The sequence below is a fragment of the Littorina saxatilis genome, linkage group LG2, assembly GCF_037325665.1.
Source record: "Littorina saxatilis isolate snail1 linkage group LG2, US_GU_Lsax_2.0, whole genome shotgun sequence".
NCBI classification, from domain to species: domain Eukaryota; kingdom Metazoa; phylum Mollusca; class Gastropoda; order Littorinimorpha; family Littorinidae; genus Littorina; species Littorina saxatilis.
Window position 1 is genome coordinate 23,506,538 of NC_090246.1, and position 20,154 is coordinate 23,526,691.

The 20,154-nt window shown below is 40.7% G+C and overlaps 3 protein-coding genes across 3 annotated transcripts in view; 1 reads left to right on the plus strand and 2 right to left on the minus strand.

Annotated features, from left to right (window-relative positions):
• Positions 1-6,143, plus strand: part of LOC138952371 (uncharacterized) — a 9,134-nt gene extending 2,991 nt beyond the window's left edge. The window contains exons 2-13 of the mRNA XM_070324032.1: positions 162-198; positions 454-576; positions 791-1,094; positions 1,401-1,607; positions 2,186-2,261; positions 2,656-2,679; positions 2,961-3,185; positions 3,556-3,626; positions 3,760-3,864; positions 4,015-4,226; positions 4,595-4,759; positions 4,962-6,143. Of these exons, the coding sequence (XP_070180133.1) occupies positions 162-198; positions 454-576; positions 791-1,094; positions 1,401-1,607; positions 2,186-2,261; positions 2,656-2,679; positions 2,961-3,185; positions 3,556-3,626; positions 3,760-3,864; positions 4,015-4,226; positions 4,595-4,759; positions 4,962-5,211 (1,799 nt within the window). The 3' untranslated portion in view covers positions 5,212-6,143. The remainder of the gene's footprint in view (positions 1-161; positions 199-453; positions 577-790; positions 1,095-1,400; positions 1,608-2,185; positions 2,262-2,655; positions 2,680-2,960; positions 3,186-3,555; positions 3,627-3,759; positions 3,865-4,014; positions 4,227-4,594; positions 4,760-4,961) is intronic.
• The window catches only part of LOC138958533 (chondroitin sulfate N-acetylgalactosaminyltransferase 1-like), an 81,713-nt gene that overhangs the window by 21,145 nt on the left and 40,414 nt on the right, over positions 1-20,154 (minus strand). The window lies entirely within an intron of this gene.
• Positions 6,354-8,927, minus strand: LOC138958532 (uncharacterized). Its single transcript, XM_070329728.1, has 5 exons — positions 8,818-8,927; positions 8,324-8,497; positions 8,100-8,190; positions 7,682-7,830; positions 6,354-7,131 (listed from the first exon to the last, which is right to left on the minus strand). Exons 1-5 carry the CDS (start codon positions 8,910-8,912, stop codon positions 7,125-7,127), a joined length of 516 nt encoding a protein of 171 aa, XP_070185829.1. The 5' UTR covers positions 8,913-8,927; the 3' UTR covers positions 6,354-7,124.

Sequence of the window (20,154 nt, forward strand, 5' to 3'; positions counted from 1 at the left end):
GTTTTAGTTATACCAATTATTACTTCTTGTTTTTTCAAGATAATGAAATGTAATGTCAACAGAAAACTGGATACTGTTGAGGGGTGTTTTGATTTACCCAGTACATCTAGTTCTTGTTTGCATGTTTTAATACATTATAATTACCATTTTTATGTTTACAGGCAGAACATTGACCGCCTCCTTTGTCAACCCTCTCAAGTAAGTGTAGTATTATTAAAAAGCTAATTTGTAAAGAACCATGTGAAAATAATAATGATGAAAAACAACACACACACAAACAATGAGAATATTCTGATAATAAAGGTCATTTGATGATTTTTTATGTTTTCGGAGATACATGTAGTAGTATTATAGATTGGCACTGCAGGCACATTTTTTCTTGTTTGTCAGTTGACAACTTACATTATTATTTTGAGTGATGCTAACTTTGTTTTCAATGTCTCTCTTGTGCAGCATCACTGTTGAATTCAGTGATTTAACCTGTGATGGTGATTTAGATGGTGATGACAGCGACTTTGATGTCGATGATATCGAGCTGGAATCTCAAGACGCCAGTTTTTTTCTCACCATGGATGTGTATGTTTTGCATTTCTTATTAATGTGTTGCTTTTGTAAGAATAAACAAATTCTAATCTATTATTCATTTGTATGTAATGTATACATGAATTTATACATTTATGTTGTAAAATGATTAAAATGGTTTCATTCTTCTAGGGAAGTCTAATTACTACATCAGACTGTATTGCACACTGAATGTTATTATTATTTTTTATTTATTCCTATGTGTCAGGGATGAAAAGTATGCCAAGGAGGCAGACGAGGTGGCCTTTGAGGAGGTGGCGTACGGCCAGCAGGAGGACGAAGAGACAGGTGATGCTGACACTGCGGAGGAGGTGGAGTTAGGACCAGGCATCACCAGGATAGCCACAGCAGACCAGTGCCAGGACATTTGCAACAGCACACTGTGCCTAGCATTTGTCCACCAACTAAAGGCACTGGCTGCTGTGAGCATCAGGAAATGCTCCACTGCTGGGTGTGAGCATGTTCCTGCCGTGAAGGAGGGCTTCACAGGCTCAGCACTGTACCTCAGATGGGTGAGAACATTTTATTTTTTACTCACATGCGAAGCAAAAGTCAGTCTATGTACTCACCTGGTTCATCTGTCCGTCTGGCCGTTCATTCGTTAAAAACTAAAATGTTGAATTTATCTTGGACACTACTAAGTCTAACAGCACTAAATGTGGCATGATGGTTCAGATTTCAGAATGCACTTAGGCTTCATCAACTCATTATGTTTGTACATGTATATGTTCCTAGTAATCCTACTGACAGTGACACATTGAATTTTTATAAAGTCATTTGCATTTTTGTTTTTTTCAAATCTGATCTGTGAATTTCAGGAATGTGTGAAAGGCCATGTGAGCCACACATGGTGTGCCCAGCCCACCCTGCCCAACAAAATTCACTGTGGTGATTTTCTAGTCAGCACATGTATCCTCCTAAGTGGAAATAATTATGCCAAGCTGGCGTTGTGGGCGAAGGTGCTGAACCTGCCCTTTCCTGGTGCTACCTTCCACCAGGCTGTCCAGAAACATTATGTGGTGCAGGTAATTAAAAAACAGTTAAAAAATAATTTATAATGTGTGTGTTATAAAATGGAAAGAAAATGGAATTTGGATATTGATAGTTGTGTTGTTTATGTTTGCCTGCCAGTTTGTGTTAATATCTATGCATGTTTGTTTTTACCTGTTTAAATATTGTAAAGCGCTATGAGTAGATTGTCTAGAAACGCGCTATATAAATGTCCATTATTATTATTATTATTATTATTGATCTCTATCTTTATCTCTAGCAAACTCAAAGCGCGGCAAAGGTTGCACTATACAGGCGCCCTACTCACGGCCCAACGGGGATTTGAACCCGGGTTGCTGTATCCCTGGGGAATCGTGTTCACCACAGAACCAACCGGCCACCCTAGTTACAAATGATGTTTAGAAACTAAAAGCAACCCATTCTCGTTATGTATTCAGATGTTTTGTAACAAGTATGGCATTTTTTGTTGTTGTCTAGAACAGTTGACATAGTCTAGTCTGTGAGGCAAAATTCTTGCTTTGTGTGTCCCTCAGTGACTGTCCCAACTCACAAGAATATAGATATATAACTTTGTTTTCCATTTATCATAAAGGCTGTGAAGGACACATGGAAGGACCACCAACGAGCCATCTTCGACTCATTGGCAGAGCAAAATTTGGTTGTTCTGGGTGAGTGTTTGTTGTTCTTTTGTGATTTATGTTTGACCCCTTTGTCACTGTTGTGCCATTTCAGAAATATAATGTATCCAATGCTGTAGACTTAACCCAACCCCACCCCCCACCCCCCCAACCCCACAATAATATTGAAATGAATGTCTAAAATCAACTTTATATTTTCTATTTTATTTCTCAAAAGCAAAACATGATGTGATGCAGGACATAATATTCAATTTTGGACATTGTATCAAGGCGTGCTTGCTTTTGAGAAATAGACTGAAAGAAAAAGTTACATTTTCATGTAACCCACTGAAATTGACTTCCTGTTGTCAAGTGACGGCAGAGCACTTTTTATTGAACATTTATTTTGTTATGTCATTCCATTTTTGTGTGTGTGTGTGTGCAGGAGATGGACGCAATGATTCACCAGGTCAGTACGATTATTGCAGACCTGCATTATTCAATGACCCAATATATACCATGTCCCCAATTTTACATAGTCATTGGAATATTAGAATGTGCTATTTACCATCATGTAGAATGATATAGTCTAGGCGCTTGAGTAATTGGCTTGCCTGTGTTCTCGTAACCATGTTAACAAACAACTGAGCTTAGAAAAGCCTTGCAATTTTGATGTCCGGTCAGAGAATATTGTTTGCAGGTTTCATCATAAATGGTTACTTTTTAATGGTGCATTGAATTTTCAAATAGGTCATTGCGCACAGTACTGCAGCTACACTCTTATGGAGGCTGAGACCACAAAGATTCTCTCTGTCCAGTGTGTGGACAAACGGGAAACACAGCGAAAATCCACGAACATGGAAAGGGTTGGATTTAAGAGGGCACTGGATGAGGTAGTGCTTGAAGGTGAACGGGTGGACACCACTGTTGATGAGGTCGTCACTGATGCCCATGTGGGAATAGCTGCAGATATGAGTATGTTCTGTTTCCTCTTTTCCCCCCTTTGTGTGTGTGTGTGTGATTAACAGTCAATTATATGTTAGCGGTAATTTATTATGCAACATTTATTATCTATACATACATCAGTCCCATCTGGATGGACAGTGCAGTGAGTTAGAATGCTTAATTTCAAGATAATATACCTCTTGCCCACTTTGGGGATACAGTTTAGAGTGTGTCACCATTATTGTCTCTTTAGCAGCTGTTGTTCATTGTATTATGTGTGCATTGCTAAGCCCTTTTCATTTAATTTGGGCTGGTCATTTTAGCAAACATTTTAAAAATGTATGCACCAAATATTTGATATTGCAAATGAATATATTTTGTTCTTTGTTTTGTCAAAAAGAGGCGATCGGAAAAAAACATTCCCTTGATGTGTGGCATGTTGCCAAAAATATTGGCAAGAAGCTAGCCAAGGTACGTATGTTGTAATTGTGTTATAGTTTGATACAATTTTGAAATATTGTGAATGCTTTATTGGTTTTCTCATGTTTTCTTTGGTTTGTTTGTGTGTGTATCTTTACATTTTACATTTGCATTTTCTTCTTAGATTGCTGCAGGCAGTAAAGGTCGCAAGCTGCAAAAGTGGATCCCTTCGATAGTGAACCACTTTTGGTTCTGCTGCCAGAAGGCTGACACCAAGACAAAGTTCATGGTAACCTGTTTGGTCATTGTCTTGTTTGGTTATTTGTACGGTTTCATTTACAAATAATAATAGCACGTCAATCACAATTATGCACTAATTTCAATAGTTTGAAAAAAATCAGGCATGTATAGTTTTCTGAATGTGTCTGTTCCATTCCAGGGTATGTGGCGAGGAGTTTTGCAACATGTTTGCAACATACATTCTTGGGATGCTGGTGCCTGGTGCTGCGACCATGAAGACCTGGGCGGGGAAAGGGAGGATGGGAGGGCCTGGCTTGATCCTCAGGAAGACCGTGCCCTAGTGAAACAGCTCGCCTCTGTGGTCTTAGACCAGACTCTGATCCAGAAAGCAGAGTTGGTCATCACAAACAGGTTAGAAGATTATTATTACTCACTATTGAGGGAGAAATCAGGGAACTGTTTACAGTGTGCATGAAAGGAGATTATGTGGGTGCAACAAGTATGAACTTGTTTGTGTGGTTTTGTAATTACTAATACTCGATGTAAAAATCAGGAGTTGTAGTGCTCATACTGATGTGTGCTGGCCAACATTATACAGTGGAACTCTGTTATAGTGAATATAAGAATTTCGCTGTAACAGGGTTGATTTATATCATACAGTGAGGTAAATAAACAAGAAAACCTATCGCTACAGTATCAGCAGAACATCACTGTAAAATATTTAATGATAAGCGTGTTCACTTCTACCATTATATATAATACTTTCTTTTTACATACAGGAGCACATGCCCCCTGGAGGTGTTTCACCAACATTTGTTGATGTATGCGGGCAAAAGGTTTGCGTACACACCTCCGGTTTATGAAGCCAGGATTCTGTTGGCAGCCATGGACCACAACACTCATGCTGGTCGACCCTTGGCGACTTCAAAGGATGGCAGAAAGAAGTAAGTACATGTATTGAAACACACTCAATGCAATGTTTTTGTTGTTTGTTTTTTTCACAGGCCAAACATGTAAATTCAGGCTTCAAGTTCTAGATGTATGATCATGTCCTTGGCATGTTTAGTTATATTATGACATTCAAGGCCATTACAAGGGTTAGTGTCAAGCATTTTAGTCATAATTGTTCTTGTTCTATGTTGATAGGTATCACAGATGCTTCAATAAGAAAACCGGCCGCTGGTCGGTATTCCCTGTGAAGGTCCCAAAGACCTACCACCACATTCCAGCCCTGAAGCTGCGAATCATGGAGATGAGACTACAAGACCCGTTGCCACTGCACAGGAAAAAACCTCTGGCACAAGAGGACCCAAGGAGACTGTCAACACACCTGGCAGCAACCTCCCCACCTCCAACTAGTGAACTTGTTGCACAGAAAAAATCTCGTTTTACCTGAATGACGGTAGCAGTTGAGCTGGTAGTAGCCCAAAAGGAGGCAGAACATAAGGAAAGAGTGTCAAGTGGGATAATTATTACCTCCCTTTTTGTCTGCGGTTCTGTTACAGTTGTTTTTGACATGTGGAGAGGTACAACAATATGACACCAGTGGACTTTTGAAAGGCCCTTTTCAAGACAGCAATGTTTGTATGTGTGGGTAACCAGTAAAAATGCATAGACCCGCATAGTTCTATGGCATGGCTGTGTTTAGTTTTTTAATTTAATCTGCTGCCTTATCATGGACCCTAAATTGCGCTATTTCACCAATATAGATGGGAGGCTCTTGTATACATTGGCGAATAATGATTTTAATAATAACTTTGAAAAATAGTAATAACTTTGTGATTATACATTGGCAGACTAAATTTGCAAGAAAAGCATTTATCAATAGTTTCCAAAGCTGTATCATTTTAGTTGAGACTGTGTTGTATGATTTTCACTTCAAATTGATATCAATTGCCTTAGACTACATTTTGCTTCACAGGCTAGATTCAGGCGGCATAGAATGGCTGCAGGCACAAGAAACTCACATTGCAACACATATTATAATTGAGCATGTTGGAATGTTCGGCTGAAAATGTACCTCCCATTATAATTAAAGGAATGTCAGCGACAACCCACCTCTCAATGCAGGGACTGAGGGAGTGGTTGTGACATGGTGATCATGTTTTTTTTTTCTTTTCTTGTTTAGTTGAAAATATTGCTTGTGTACAATAATTGTTTATTCATGATACTAATGTGTGTGCGAGAGAGACTGAGGGTTTGTACAACATGTGTTAGTATATTCTTATTATGTGTGGCTGCAAGCGTGACTTAGCATATCTGTTTAGTTGGCTTTTGTACATGTTTACCTGGAAACAATATGAGAATAATGGTGGTAACGATACTTGATATTTGTCTGTCTGTTCATTTGTTTTTATGAGTGCGTTGTGGTGTGGTAATTGTGCAACAGTATGTCTGCTGAAAGAAAAGAAAAAAACAAAAAACAAAGACAGAAACTGTTTGTTGTCTGCAGATAAAGGGATGTACACCACTTTGAAAATGACTAAAGACTATTGTGTGTTTGTTGTGTGATATAAATTTAAAAACAATAACATCATGTTTCTTTTTCTGAACCCATTACAAAAAGTGGAAGTGATTCAGATTCTGTATTCAGAATTACACAATTTCAAAATCTGACAGCATAATTTACATGATATGACATTGTGTCACTGCTGGCACATGAACTTGTTTTGTTGTTGGTCAAATATACATTTATTAAAATTAACTTGTGGAGTCATACTAGTACATACAAAGTAAATGAACACAAACTTGTACAAAACAAACAGCTCAGCTGAAGAAACCATTTTAACATAATTTTCTAGTCAACCAAAATAACATTCTCATTTTCAAGACAAAATGTTTCTGTAATATTTTTCTTGCACTCAAAAAGTAATGTGTGCAAAAACCCATGGAAACAATCAAACAGCTGTTACAACCATACAGAGAGGCAATTAAAAATTTGAAAACTAAAAGTCAAACATGTCCAAGTCCTCAGGACATTTTGGTGCTTGAGGAAGAGACAGACGAAAAATATCCCTCCATGTTGTGTGTCGGTATTCAAGAGCAATTACCCCATCTACTGCAAGCGCGCTGGAATGTATCCTGTATAAACATTGTTGGGACTGGGGTAAGTATCCCGAATGGCCCACACACAACATGAAGGGATAGCCCTCCTGTTACCAGCCCCCAAACGACCATGCTGCCAGAAAACAAACTGGCGATAGGCAGCATGGCGATTGGAGGCGGCTTCGCCTCCCTCTTCCGCAAACACCAAAATGTCCACCCGCTGCCTCCTGCTCAGGTGTAGCACGAACGGATGTAAAATGATGTTCATCTCCTGCAAAAGAAAAAAGAAATAATAATTGTAATCATCAAAGTAACAACACATCACATTGACCCGGGTTCGAATCCCTGTTGGGCCTTGAGTGGGGCGCCTGGTAAAGTGCGACCTTTGCCGCGCTTTTAGTTTCCTACACAGCAAAGATAAAGCGCGTTGTAAATATCCAAATTTCATTTTTTTTCAAATACAAAAATAAGAAATACAAAAATAAATAAATAATAATAATTGGACTCCAAGGACTACATACCAATGTGAACTTCAAGGGAAGAGGAAAGTCGTTCACTAAAAGAAATTTGCTATTACAGTTTAGATTTTTGTCTAACAGAGAGAACCCAAGGGGGAAAAAAACCCTCTTCATTATAAGTGGAAAATCACAATAATAGAGTCCACTATAGTATGAGTACTAGCAGGTTCCACTGTATATCATTACATACAACTATATTACCCTGCACAAGTACACAATCTGACCATGACTGTGTTTATCTTTTTTTTCATGTAAATATTTTTTTAATAAATACTTTTTTATATAAAAAATGGGCATACGTACAGGCATTCTTGATATGCACTGAGTGCGGCGCTGGCAGCAGATCCGTTCTGCAGGTGTGGGCATGTGCCGACAATGTCGGCACACACACCAGTCCGGCCAGGCTGCATGGTCTGGTGATGGTGCAGGTGTTGGCACAGACGACTGATCGGCTGTTTTCAACAGAAAGCATTTTTATTTCTTAATTTATGATACATATTTTATGATTACCAATGTCAAAGTAAAAAAAATCAATAATGCACCATGGATGTAAATATATTTTTTTTGTTTTGTTTTTTGTATACAACAACAACAAAACCATTGAAAAAATACTTTCAGCAGAATGCAGAAACAAAATACTACATAGAGAGCTCACACAAAATACCACAATAATGACAAGAGCAAACTTATATCAGAACACCATAAAGCAGAAGTTACTTACCAAGCATGTCAAAAACAAGACCTGGTTGTGCAACAGCCAGGTCGAGGGCCAGTTGTCGCAGTTGTGCAATATCCAGCTGTTGGATCTGAGTCTGTAATAATGTAAAGACAACAAACATGTTTTAAAATGAAACATGTGTGCTGTTATCATTATCTGTGTATACATGCGAAAGACTTTGCTATTCATATCTCCTCATAATAATGTCAAATTAATTAAAAACACACCTGCAAGTTATTCCTGTGCTGCTGCGCAGTGGGGATGCCGGCCACATCCCACCTCCCTCGACCACCTCTCCCCCTGCCACTTGAAGAGCCCCGCTGCTGTGCTGTCGCCCCTCGTCCTCCTCTCCTCCTTCCTCTCCCCCTGTCTCCTCCTCTTTCGTTACTTGTGGAACATGTCTGAAAACAGCATTAATAAAACATTTGTGTCTTCAACATGAAGAACTAATTTACATCTAATGGTAACTTCTCCAATTCTCTCATCTATGTGTGCCAAACTAGCACATTTTCTCCTCAAACTATAGCGAAACCTGTGGTATCCAACAACGAAGGGGCCCAGACAAAAAGAGTTGGATACCACAGGTAGTTGGATACCACAGGTCAGATTCAGACTAAGTAATACGTATTTGGGTAATTCCCCAGTTGTATATCACAGGGTATTTGGATAAGACCAGTATGGATACCACAGATTTCACTGTAATGTACACATGAAAACACACCTGATCTTGTTCTTGAGGCTGACCACCTCCTCTTCCCCCTCCCCTTCCTCTCCTCCTCCCTCTCCCTCTGTGGGGTGCAGGCGAGTCTGTTTCATGATCACTCCGGCTTGTCTGAAATCAACAATAATAAAATAGTTGTATCTTCAGCATGTAGAACTAATTTTCATATAATTAATTGTAAGCTCTTCAGTCTCATCTATTAGAGCCAAAATAGCAAATGTTCTCAAAGTAATGGACATGAAAACACACCTGATCTTGTTCTTGAGGCTGACCACCTCCTCTTCCCCCTCCCCTTCCTCTCCTCCTTCCTCTCCCTCTGTGGGGTGCAGGTGAGTCTGTTTCATGATCACTCCGGCTTGTCTGAAATCAACAATAATAAATTAGTTGTATCTTCAGCATGTAGAAATACATCTGGTAAGCTCTCCACTCTTTTTGTCATCTGTGAGTGCCAAACCAGTTTTTACTAGCAAATTTTCTCATCAAACTAATGTATATGAGAACACACCTGGGGGTATGGGTGGGGTTATGAGAGAAATACTTAGGTTAGGACTGCTAGACAGTCAAAGTCTTCTTCTGTCACATTCTTTGCACATGATTCTAGAGGGAGCAAAGAGGGAAGGAGGGCATCATCCATCAAACAAGTGATGACCAAGGAATAATAGAAAATTAAAAACCAACCGAGTACTTTATGCTGTTTACATGTTCTGAGCAAAAGTCCACAAGTACATTGAATGATTGATGTAGTGCTACAGGGATTACGACAGATCTAGAAGCAACCCATCGAAAGCAAAAAGAAGCTAAGAGGCATACAGCCTATGCTCCAAAGTTCATGAAGGCTGTTACCCTTTATAATTATCAAGATCTACGAGTATGCTTACTCTTACCGTCAAACTCAGAAAATGCGAGTGGGGCGGTTTTTGCGGTAGTGACATGAATGACTCTCACTCTGTCACTCTCATGTCGACAGATTGCTTCCAGTTCTTCTTCTTCTTGATAATGTAGAACACTTTTGGATCCCAAATCTAAATAGACTTAAGTTAGGGGCGAAAAGTTATTGCACGGCCTTTGAAACTTACCGATGGCGACGACATAGTGATGTTGTACTTGTCAATTGATAGCGGCAGTAGTGGCGGAAGTAGGGAGTTCCCTTGACTTCCGGTGACGATTACGCCAAAGGCCTTGTTGAATAATGTTTAGGCCTACGAATTCTTTTTCTCGAAAATATCGTACCAACAATTTTTTTCTGTGTTCGAATACTGTAGCCAATCCTCCTTCTATCAACTTTAAAGGACGTTTATGAGATTATTTGTACAAGTGACCAAAATGAATTAATTATTGAGCTACAGCCACATGTGTTACTTTAATCACGACAACCCTCATTTCATCCGGTTTTTTAAAAAAATTTTTTATTCCTGAGGAATTTGTCTTAACACCATCCCTCATTGCTCTCTCTCTCCCCCCCCCCCCCCCTCTGTACTATGCCCAACACCCTCCAGCAATAAATTAAAATCAAACCCTTCCTATGCCCCCCCCCCCCCCAAACAGACACACACTTCTTTTCTCTCCATTCAGGAAGTGGGCATCGCTTCCCCTTTACCTGTTACTTCCGTTGCCTTCGTTTAGTCGTAACGGTATGATCCCCTACGCTGTATCCAAAGAAGATGAGAAACACATCATGTTGCTTATCCTCTGTCTTGTATCTATCAGAATCGCGTTCTTTTGTTTGCTGTACTCAGTTCGCATTGCTCTCCCATCCCCCCCCCCCCCCCCCCCCCCCCCCCTTTACCGTCCAGACCTTCGCTATTCTCATCTGGCCTTGTCTCAACAATCAGCTCTTTTTATTACATTTAGTCAAGTTTTGACTAAATGTTTTAACATAGAGAGGGAATCGAGACGAGGGTCGTGGTGTGTGTGTGTGTGTGTGTGTGTGTGTGTGTGTGTGTGTGTGTGTGTGTGTGTGTGTCTGTCTGTCTGTGCGTGTGTGTGTGTAGAGCGATTCAGAGTAAACTACTGGACCGATCTTTATGAAATTTTACATGAGAGTTCCTGGGTATGATATCCCCAGACTTTTTTTTCATTTTTCCGATAAACGTCTTTGATGACGTCATATCCGGCTTTTTGTAAAAGTTGAGGCGGCACTGTCACACCCTCATTTTTCAATCAAATTGATTGAAATTTTGGCCAAGCGATCTTCGACGAAGGCCGGACTTCGGTATTGCATTTCAGCTTGGAGGCTTAAAAATTAATTCATGCCTTTGGTCATTAAAAATCCGAAAATTGTAATTAAAATTATTTTTTTATAAAACGATCCAAAATTACGTTCATCTCATTCTTCATTATTTTCTGATTCCAAAAACATATAAATATGTTATATTCGGATTAAAAACAAGCTCTGAAAATTAAAATTAAATTTTCGAAATCGTTTTAAAAACAATTTCATCTTATTCCTTGTCGGTTCCTGATTCCAAAAACATATAGATATGATATGTTTGGATTAAAAACACGCTCAGAAAGTTAAAGCGAAGAGAGGTACAGAAAAGCGTGCTATGCAGCACAGCGCAACCGCTACCGCGCTAAACAGGCTCGTCACTTTCACTGCCTTTTGTACGAGCGGCGGACTACGTGGTCATTGTGAAAAAATGCAGTGCGTTCAGTTTTATTCTGTGAGTTCCACAGCTTGACTAAATGTAGTAATTTCGCCTTACGCGACTTGTTATTATTCAGTTTACACACCTCCTGTTTCTTCTTTGATGTGTATCTATCCTTACTCATCTTCGTTACTGTCGGTGTCTGCAACGAGAATCTACCACAACACCCTCCCCACATCATATCTGTAACCCATCCTGACCTCAGGTCAAAATGAGTTCGGCTCATTCTAAAGCGCTAACGTGGAGCGATGATGATCAGAATGATCTGTAACCTTGATCTATGATAAGCATGTGTTGCCCATCTAACTCCCGCCCCGATCACGCCTACACAATATTATAGTGTCCTTTAATATCATCCTTATTATTTCCCCCCCGTAACAATAACGCCCTTCTTAGCTTTACGTGTGTTATATCTAACTTAATCCTTTCCCAACACTTTTTAACCTGGTTTTTGTATTGTTCAAACCCCCTACGTTGCCACTCACGGTCACACATCACATATTTATGGAACTCCGCATCTATAGCTCTTTTTCCCATCTTGATGTGAAAGAGAGACAGAGAAAGATAGAGACAGAGAGCAGCTGTGACTGTGTGTGTGTGGTGTGTGTGTATGTGTGCGTGCGAGCGTGCGTGTGAGCGTGCGTGCGTACGTGCGTATGTGTGTGTGTGTGCGTGCGTGCGTGCGTGCGTGCGTGTTTGTGTGCGTGTGTGTGTGTCTGGCTATGTTTCCCACTTTATATCCGCCAGCCAGTCTGTCATTTGTTTTCAAGGTCATAAATAGTCTTGAGTCGAGCGTTTGAAAATGCCTGAGCCTGAAGGTGGGTGTAACTTACACCTCTTAGTATCAGTCTGCCTTAGAGATGAGGACGACAGTTGGCCAGATGGCCAGAATAGCGCGCTGCATTTTCCCGCATAGAACTAAGGCGCGTCTGCCGCGACGGTGCCTGAGTTAAACATTGGTGGGCATTGCTCCACGGCACTGTAACCATTCCCCGTCCCTTCACCTCTCTCGCCACCATCCGCCCTACCCTTGGTCTCATGCCTGTAAAGTCGTGAAGGGAACATACAGACCCCTATACTACATCAATGGTCCAAACTGGCACCGTGAGACCGGTGTTTATGACAAAGAGAGAAGCTGAAGAGGAAAATACTGCTCGCCTTTGTTTCAAAGGCAAGTGAAATTTTGATGAGAGGCGTTGGTCGCAGTCAGCAAAAAGGTCTCGGGGGAAAAGAAAATGGCACCGATGCTTTGACACGCTTTAGGGTGGGACTACTTGGATAAGAGGCCAGAGTAGGGCCATAGCTGTAAGTGATGGGGGTGGAAAACTCTCTCTCTTACTTCGCCCCACCCCCCCCCCCCCCATCCCACCCCCCCCCCCACACACACACAATGAAATGTTCTGCGCGGTATTGTACAATGCATCTTACTGTGCATGTGTTCCTCATGTATGTGTGCGTTTGTGCGTGTGTCTGTATGTGTTCGTACCACTTTGTTATTTACACATATATAACTCAGTCGTGCGTACGTCAACAGAACAGAAATTGAATTGACGGGCTTTTTTTTAAAGGTCACAGGTGTAACTTGAAAAAATCTACCTTCCCCTTTCTTTCTTTATTTGGTGTTTAACGTCGTTTTCAACCACGAAGGTTACCTTCCCCCTCCCCCCCCAAAAAAAACACCAAGTCGCGTAAGGCGAAATTACTACATTTACTTAAGCTGTGGAACTCACAGAATGAAACTGAACGCACTGCATTTTTGCACAATGACCGTAGTCCGCCGCTTGTGCAAAAGGCAGTGAAATTAACGAGCCTGTTTAGTGCGGTAGTGGTTGCGCTGCGCTGCATAGCACGCTTTTCTGTACGCTTCGTTTTAACTTTCTGAGCGTGTTTTTAATCCAAACATATCATATCTATATGTTTTTGGAATCAGGAACCGACAAGGAATAAGATGAAATTGTTTTTAAATCGATTTCGGAAATTTTATTTTAATCATAATTTTTATATTTTTAATTTTCAGAGCTTGTTTTTAATCCGAATATAACATATTTATATGTTTTTGGAATCAGAAAATGATGAAGAATAAGATGAACGTAATTTTGGATCATTTTATAAAAAAAATATTTTAATTACAATTTTCAGATTTTTAATGACCAAAGTCATTAATTAATGTTTAACCCTCCAAGCTGAAATGCAATACTGAAGTCCGGCCTTTGTCTAAGATTGCTTGGCCAAAATTTCAATCAATTTGATTGAAAAGTGAGGGTGTGACAGTGCCGCCTCAACTTTTACAAAAAGCCGGATATGACGTCATCAAAGACATTTATCGAAAACATGAAAAAAAAACCGTCTCAGGATATCATACCCAGGAACTCTCATGTAAGATTTCATAAAGATCGGTCCAGTAGTTTACTCTGTATCGCTCTACACACACACGCAAACACAGACAGACAGACAGACAGACAGACACACACACACACACACACACACACTCAGACACACATACACCATGACCCTCGTCTCGATTCCCCCTCTATGTTAAAACATTTAGTCAAAACTTGACTAAATGTAAAGAGAGAAAGAGAGAGAGTTGTGGGTGAGGTGCGAGTCTGGGGACTCCATGCGACGGTGATCACGAAATTGCTCACATGTTTATTCCGCTCCCGTATCTCCAGACAGCAACATAAACACCGCACGCTACACGCACTCAAAAACTGGCCGTGGTTTCTTTTATCTGACAACCGGAAGCTCTACAAGATTACAGCATCGCCCGAAAGTCCATTTCATCACGGGACCATTACCTGGGCCTGGCTAAGGTTCTCAGCACCAGGCATCTTTCGGGCTGGAAGGTATGGGTTCCTGGGGAAGAAAGAGTACACTGTAGCAGCATCGTTTGCAGGCAATGCGCTTAGTCATTCTGAACCCCTCTTCGTCTGGGTTTCAAACAAACTCGTCAATCTCAAGGGAAGGAAGGCTGGTTATTGACTGATTTGGAATCAGTAGCACTGATATTTTTCAGTTATTTTGTTGAATCCACTTGCCCTCGCGTGTCTGCCTATGCGATTGTAATCCCGAGGGAGAAAGTTGAACACAGAGGCATCAGAGAACACCCTCTATAACAAAATGGAAACACGACTCTCAAAAGCAATCTTGTGCAGAAATGACGTCTCCATCCTCAGCAGGATCAGAGCAATAAAGGCCAAGTCTCAAAATCAATTTACACCACATAAAAGCGACTCAGCCAAAGCGGCGGCGATTTCACCCAAACAAGTAGGCTACCAACTTGCTCTAATGAATAAAAAAAAATGAATAAGCATTAACCTGCTTAAACGAATAGGTATCAACCAGCTCCAGCAAATCAGTATCAAGCGCCTCTAAACCACAACTTAGCATGTCTGGTCTTACAGGACTCGCTGGATCACAAGTAACGTAGACGCCCCCCGTCAAACGCAGAACTGTAAGCCAAACCAATACCGTCAACGCCTGTACATACCGCTGAGAGCTTTGCTTCTCACACATACGCCTTTCATGCAAGATATGTTCTAGCTCTGTCTTCTTGTTCATGACTCCTTCTGCATTCCAATGCATCACCATAAAAGATTGACGCTTCTTGGATGTTGAAGTGGTTGTTGTGCTACCAGTCGCATTCCTCCTCTGTCCCCTGGCGCAGCAAGACGGACGACAGACAACCCAGTCAGCTTCGCTGAAAAGAAACCCTCGTGAAGGCAGCAATGCGACCACAATCCACGAGAGACGCATATCATCTCCTAGAACGATGGCAGCAAGTAGTGATCATGCGACTACGAACTGGTCACTGTCGCCTCAACGCCCACATGTTCAGGAAGCTGAAGCTGACCCCATCACCAACCTGTCCCTGTGGTCTGGAAGACCAGACTCCAGAACATGTCTTAATGACATGCCCCCAACTCAAACCAATCAGAGACAAAGTGTGGCCAGCATCAGTCCCTCTCCGCACCAAACTCTATGGGAGCAGACAAGACCTGGAAGCCACGACGTCATTCGTCTCGCAGACTAAACTGATGGTGTGACGGCGAACGCAAGAAGAAGAAGAAGAACACATACGCCGCCCCAGAGCCAAGAGGATTCATCTTCCAACGAACACCTGAGCCATCACAACCTGCCTCTACCTTCAGGCCTGGGTAATCTTACCTGCCCAGACAGATGGTATGCGGGCACCTGGAAAAGCTTCAGGTGGAAGAGGTTAGCCTCTGGCATGCCCGGCTGGCACCCGGCGCGCGGGGGTATTTATCCGGTCCGCTGCAACCTCGTGGTCTCATCATCAGGACCACAGCACGAGCATTGTTGCTTGGCATGCATCTGCTTGTCTCTCATGCTTTGCTTGGAGGTTGTGCTTTTTACACCCCCGGTATAGGTCCAATTCATTCTTCTTACTCGGCGTGACGTTATCAAATGGATCGGCTAGCTTTAGCCCTAAGGGGCACAACTCCGCTCATATTCTCTTCGCGCCGCCATATTGGATGCCGTCTTTGTTAGTTTTCTTCATTGCACTCTTGTTCTTTTTGCGTATTTCACTGTGTATGCAGACAAAATGAAGAAAACTGTGCATGCATGAGTCCAAAGGGGATCTGCCTTTTTAACACAACAGCACAACATAACAAGTCGCGTAAGGCGAAAATACAACATTTAGTCAAGTAGCTGTCGAACTCACAGAATGAAACTGAACGCAATGCAACGCAGCAAGACCGTATACTCGTAGCATCGTCAGTCCACCGCTCATGGCAAAGGCAGTGAAATTGACAAGAAGAGCGGGGTAGTAGTTGCGCTAAGAAGGATAGCACGCTTTTCTGTACCTCTCTTTGTTTTAACTTTCTGAGCGTGTTTTTAATCCAAACATATCATATCTATATGTTTTTGGAATGAGGAACCGACAAGGAATAAGATGAAAGTGTTTTTAAATTGATTTCGACAATTTAATTTTGATAATAATTTTTATATATTTAATTTTCAGAGCTTGTTTTTAATCCAAATATAACCATATTTATATGTTTTTGGAATCAGAAAATGATGGAGAATAAGATGAACGTAAATTTGGATCGTTTTATAAATTTTTATTTTTTTTTACAATTTTCAGATTTTAATGACCAAAGTCATTAATTAATTTTTAAGCCACCACGCTGAAATGCAATACCGAAGTCCGGGCTTTGTCGAACATTACCTGACCAAAATTTCAACCAATTTGGTTGAAAAATGAGGGCGTGACAGTGCCGCCTCAACTTTCACGAAAAGCCGGATATGACGTCATTAAAGACATTGATCAAAAAAATGAAAAAAAACGTCTGGGGATTTTATACCCAGGAACTCTCATGTCAAATTTCATAAAGATCGGTCCAGTAGTTTAGTCTGAATCGCTCTACACACACACACACACACACGCACGCACGCACATACACCACGACCCTCGTCTCGATTCCCCCCTCAACGTTAAAACATTTAGTCAAAACTTGACTAAATGTAAAAAGTAAAGCAAGAATACATTATTATATTCATTTATTTATTCTTTATCTCAAATTACCATGCAGACAATGCACCAAAATTCACAAAATAAAGCTCTAAAGACAGGCAAATGAGGTACAATGCAGCTCAGGTAACTACTGCAAAGTAATAACCAGTTATAATCGTCTTCTCCGCTCAGTAACTTCCTTCCAGTTGTCACCCTGATGGTAAACAACTTTAGGGATCCTAAAGTGTGCCTGCTGACTGCAGTTTTTGGCCACACAACGTGTCATTTTCACTTTTGTCGAGTCGCCACCCAACGCTCAAGCACTGTCAGAGATCGTGCAAGGCATCCAACATGGCGGCGGATGACCAATTCAAGAGAGTTACGACCCGTGATTCTCATACCGCGCGCGCCGAGTAGAAATGCTGTTGTTAACTTGAGTTTCTGCAATGGGCCTATAGGGGTGTGTATAGGTTTCGCTCGATGTGTTTGTTTGTGTGTTTGTGTGTTTGTGTTCGCATATAGATCTCAAGAATGAACGGACCGATCGTCACCAAACTTGGTGAACAGGTTCTATACATTCCTGAGACGGTCCTTACAAAAATTGGGACCAGTCAAACACACGGTTAGGGAGTTATTGGTGGATTAAAATTATACAAGGACTTATAGAGGGACATCTTAATGGTCAAAGGGAAATAACCATTCTCACTCAGTCACTGCCACCAACTGAGAAGGTTATTTCCCTTTGACGGGGGTGTTTTTCCTACCTCGTAGGAATTTCTTGTTTTGGGTGTGGTGTATGGATGTGTAAGGATTATGTTAAATGTGTTTAACCGGCTGTTTTTCCTTCTTTGTATACTGAACAAAAATCGAAAAAAAGACTAGGAAAGATATGCTGCAAGTCGAATCACACTACATGACTACACCAATAATGTTTAGGTTTTTGTTTATAGTTTTTGTGTGTGTTGGACCAAGATTCAATCAGCTCTTGTATTATTTGTGTTTTTCACTCTCTTTTTTTTATATATATATTTTTTTGTTTTACCTTGAATGGCATTGCATTCTGCCCAATCATCCACGGACCATTTCCAAAGCTAGACACCATTTTATGGCATACACTTTCGGTTCTTGTAATACTCATTACATTGATGAGTGTGCAAAAGACAAGCACAAAATCTGGTGCACGAGTTATCAATTTGCATTGTTATAATAACTAAGTAGGTATATATAGGTACTTCATAAGTAATTTCCATGGGAAATATTTTTGCTAACGTAGTTAAAGGCACACACAGCTTCACGTAAACCATCAGTTTCTGGGCACAGACACTGTCAGGCTAGCGAGTATTTTTCAAAGAATTTATTTTTGCGTGGCCAGACAGATTGTCTGATCCACAATCGGACGCCTCGTTTTGGCGCTAGAACTAACTTTTAAATCTAAATAATAAGTTGACAGTTTGTTTCACAAACATTATTAAACCATAACAGAATTATTATCATTAAGAGAACATCAGTGCAATTCGAAGTTTTGAAAGTTTGAAAAAAGGGAGCCCGGAAGCAGTTCACGCAAGGTCGTGTCTCCCATGGCCAAAGCTGACGAATTTTCTGCATAGCGCTTGCTTCTTTTGAAGCCAACCGCCGCTGATAAGTTCGTGTGACTTGCAGTCGTGAGCAAAACGACTGTCCACCCACCCACCGTTATTGCAAAATTAATGTTCACCAGTTGTCAGCTGAAAAAAACATACAAAACATGCGTAGGACGTATGAATTCTTACTTGAAAGTTACATTTTCTGTAGGAAACTACATGGAAGATTCTGGCATCTCCTCAGGCACTCGAGAAAAAAGGTAAATGGCATCCAGGGATAAAAAAGAACTCCGTGAAGTGTCTCTTGACGTATCTGCAATTCCTGCTACCCATACAAAGACATCTCAGAAGAAGAGTAGAGGTCACTGCCCCCTTGACCTTTAGCATAGCAGTAGGACCTCTTCTTGTACTGCTTCGTGTGTAGGTATTTTGTGCTTTTGGGGAAAAGAGTCTCCCTCACACAAAAAGGCGGTACTTACCTGTTTTATAAAGTGACAGGTTTGGGGCTGTGATCGTGTACATTCTTCACGCCAATTAAACGTGTTTTAAAGGTAATTAAAGACAACTCTGAAAAGTCTGGTTTGAGGCTGCACAATGACCACCTCATGTAACTGAGAAAAAAAACCTATGTATAATTATGTACATCTGGAGTCTGTTTATATTTAGTCAAGTTTTGACTAAATATTTTAACATCGAGGGGGAATCGAAACGAGGGTCGTGGTGTATGTGCGTGCGTGCGTGTGTGTGTGCGTGCGTGTGTGTGTGTGTGTGTGTGTGTAGAGCGATTCAGACTAAACTACTGAACCGATCTTTATGAAATTTGACATGAGAGTTCCTGGGTATGAAATTCCCGAACGTATTTTTCATTTTTTGATAAATGTCTTAGATGACGTCATAATTATCCGGCTTTTCGTGAAAGTTGAGGCGGCACTGTCACGCCCTCATTTTTCAACCAAATTGGTTCAAATTTTGGTCAAGTAATCTTCGACGAAGCCCGGGGTTCGGTATTGCATTTCACCTTGGTGGCTTAAAAATTAATTAATGACTTTGGTCATTAAAAATCGGAAAATTGTAAAAAAAAATAAAAATTTATAAAACGATCCAAATTTACGTTTATCTTATTCTCGATCATTTGCTGATTCCAAAAACATATAAATATGTTATATTGGGATTAAAAACAAGCTCTGAAAATTAAATATATAAAATTTATTATCAAAATTAAATTGTCCAAATCAATTTAAAAACACTTTCATCTTATTCCTTGTCGGTTCCTGATTCCTGTTTGGATTAAAAAGACGCTCAGAAAGTTAAAACAAAGAGAGGTACAGAAAAGCGTGCTATCCTTCTTAGCGCAACTACTACCCCGCTCTTCTTGTCAAGTTTCACTGCCTTTGCCATGAGCGGTGGACTGACGATGCTACGAGTATACGGTCTTGCTGAAAAATGACAGCTACTTGACTAAATATTGTATTTTCGCCTTACGCGACTTGTCTTTAGATTTAGTCAAGTTTTGACTAAATATTTTAACATCGAGGGGGGAATCGAAACGAGGGTCGTGGTGTATGTGCGTGCGTGTGTGTGTGTGTGTGTGTGTGTAGAGCGATTCAGACTAAACTACTGGACCGATCTT